The sequence below is a fragment of the Notamacropus eugenii genome, chromosome 1 (assembly GCF_028372415.1).
Source record: "Notamacropus eugenii isolate mMacEug1 chromosome 1, mMacEug1.pri_v2, whole genome shotgun sequence".
Classification (NCBI taxonomy): domain Eukaryota; kingdom Metazoa; phylum Chordata; class Mammalia; order Diprotodontia; family Macropodidae; genus Notamacropus; species Notamacropus eugenii.
The window spans coordinates 62,618,433-62,621,435 of NC_092872.1; the positions used below are offsets into that span (position 1 = coordinate 62,618,433).

The 3,003-nt window shown below is 39.7% G+C and overlaps 1 protein-coding gene across 1 annotated transcript; it reads left to right on the forward strand.

Moving 5' to 3' along the window:
* Positions 1-939: 939 nt before the first annotated feature.
* Positions 940-1,878, forward strand: LOC140502927 (olfactory receptor 13J1-like). The gene has a single exon (XM_072606929.1). It carries the CDS (start codon positions 940-942, stop codon positions 1,876-1,878), a length of 939 nt encoding a protein of 312 aa, XP_072463030.1.
* Positions 1,879-3,003: the final 1,125 nt, after the last annotated feature.

The window sequence follows — 3,003 nt, forward strand, 5'->3', positions numbered from 1 at the left end:
TTCCTACATTCAGGGGTGGGGTGAAATTCTCATCAAACATTTCTGAGAAGGGATCCACAAGATTCACTAGATGCCAAAGAGGTCCATGACACACAAGAAAAGGTAAAGAAAACCAGACTAACCAGAAAGTTTGAGAATTAAAGTGAAAAGAGTAGTAGATTTGAATTCAGAAAACCAAGGTTCAAATGCTTACAATGATACCTACTACCTGTTTGTCTCCAGGTGGATCATTTACCTTCTCTCGGACTCAGTTTTCTCATCTGTAAAATGAGCTAGATGTCCTCCAAGGTCCTTTCCAACACTAAATCTCTGATATTAAGACAGGCAGTTTCCCCATATAGGAAAGGCAAAAGAATCCATAAGAAAGCATGACCTAAGATTACCTTTCCATGATCCCCACTTACTCAGGTTCATTCTCCTCTTTAAGGTAGAATGGGCTTTAAAGTATGCCTTACAATGTTCCTATTCTGTTACCTTATAAAGGAGGGAGGGGGAATCTGTCTTCAGATGACCACTGTTGGGTGGTACTGATCAAGAAAAGCCAACCCTTATTCTCTAGTCAACACATCCTAAGAGTTCACCTCATCTGCATCCTTTCTCCCTCCTCTGTTAATAATGAACCCCTGCTCTCTTTCCCTAAGGGCTCCTTCCTTTCAGTCTCCTACAAAGACCCAGAATAATGGAAGAACATTGAACCAATGAGTAGCCCTTCCTTTCCCCCACCTACAGTTCCCTCTCTAACTTTTCCTTGTGAGGATCCCAGGTTTGCAAAATTAAGGGTTTGTGAAAATGTATACACCAGGCCTGAGAAAACAGGCAACAGTCTGAGACCAGAGATTCTGGGAAAATCTCAATAGTTCCACCAGTATTTCCTGCCTAAAAAAACATAATAAATTGTGTCTTTCTCCAAATCTCTTCAGGTAAGGAGATTACAATGAAATGGAAACAGCCAATGACACCATTATCATCGAATTCTTTCTGAAAGGATTTTCCAGCTACCCTAGATTGGAAAGCCTCCTGTTTGTGCTGTGCCTGGTAATGTACCTGATCACCCTAGTGGGTAATGGAATTATCATTGCCATCAGCATACTAGATTCTCACCTCCATACTCCCATGTACTTCTTCCTCAGTAACCTATCCTTCCTGGACATCTGTTATACATCAACCTTTATCCCTTTAATGCTGGTGAACTTCCTGTCTAAAAGAAAGACAATTTCTTTCATTGGCTGTGCTGTGCAAATGTGCTTGTCCCTTGCCACAGGATCAACAGAATGTATTCTCCTGGCCATGATGGCTTATGACCGCTATGTCGCAATATGTCACCCTTTGAGGTATCCCATCATTATGAACAAGAGAGTGTGCCTAGGGATGGCTGCTTTCTCCTGGATCTTATCTTTTCTGAAATCCATTATGGAGACAGTAATTGCAATGCAGATGCCTTTCTGTGGACACAAGGTGGTCAGCCATTTCACATGTGAAATTTTGGCCATTTTGAAGCTCATCTGTGTTGATACCTCCCTCAATGAAATTGTCATGCTAGTGGGCAGTATAATGCTCCTGCCTATTCCAGTGATGCTGATTTTTATATCTTATATTTTCATCCTCTCCACCATTCTGAGAATGAATTCAACAGAAGGCAGACATAAAGCCATTTCCACCTGCTCAGCCCACCTAACTGTGGTGATAATATTCTATGGAACCATTATTTTCATGTACATGAAACCCAAGAGCAAAGAAGCTCAGATTTCAGATGAATTATTCACTGTTCTATATGCTGTAGTGACTCCTATGTTGAATCCCATCATCTATAGTTTGAGGAACAAAGAGGTGAAAGAGGCTGTCAAGAAAGTACTGAGGAAAAGTTTCTTCTCAATGTGAATTTCCTTTTGGATACTCTACTGACTCAGTGACTGGTCAAGTAAAAGTGAAGATCCTTGCATAAATAGGGTCCAAAATTATGAACTGGATCTGCTATTTCATTGACAGAGGAAATTTCCAGATATGAAAACTCCCTCTCTCTTTGCAAGTCAGTGTCTTCTCTGAAACTTACAGTCTTAGATTGAAAACCAAGAGGTTAAGTGACTTACCGAAAGTCACACAACCAGTAAGTGTCAGGTCTAGCTCTCTGAAGCCAGTGCTCTATCCACTATTCCATACCACTTCTTATAAGGAAATAACCACTTTTAATCACTTGTATAAGCTAGAGATTCTTCCACAAAACATATCAGTTAACAATTTTAATTTACATGATGATCTTGTGAGAGTCTTCATCATTTCATGTGGAAAGTCTAGCTGATGCTGAATCTCTTATGTGTTGCTACCTAGGATCACAGTGTTTAGAGCTGGAGAGTTTGGAGGTCAGCTAATTCAACACCTTTATTTCAGAGATGTCCAAAGAGAGTTAAGTGACCTGGCTAACATCAAATGGGGAGCAAGGAGCAGAACTAGGCATTGAATACAGGTGCTGTAGCCACAAGATCATATTCATTATGGTTTCCCCACACTGAATAGGAAGCCACAGCACTCCTGGTATAGTCTTAAACCTTGATTAGCCAAAAGAAAATCATTCGATCAGCTAAGATTTGAGACCTGCTTTCGTGACTGAGTAATCTTTACTAATTGAAAGTTCTCCAGTATGCTACAAGTCAGTCCCCAGATTTTTTCCAATAATTTCACTCCCCAAGTTTGCAACCCTGCATGATTTCTTCACATTCTCTCCATAAGATTTTTATGCCAATAAGCAATGCTGTTCTTGATAAAGTTATAGAATTGGTGGGACAGTATAGATCAATTGGTTCAAACCCCTCATCTTACAGATGATGAAACTGAGGCCCAAAGAGGTGGGTGGCATAGCTGCTAATTTAGCAGTACTATCAATTATTTACAAACATTAAACAATTATCTAAGTGGATTTTTGTTCTAGGCATTTTGTGGTGTGAATTAACAGATATGGATATAATTCTATGGAAAATTATAATCTAAAACAGACAACAAAAACCCTAA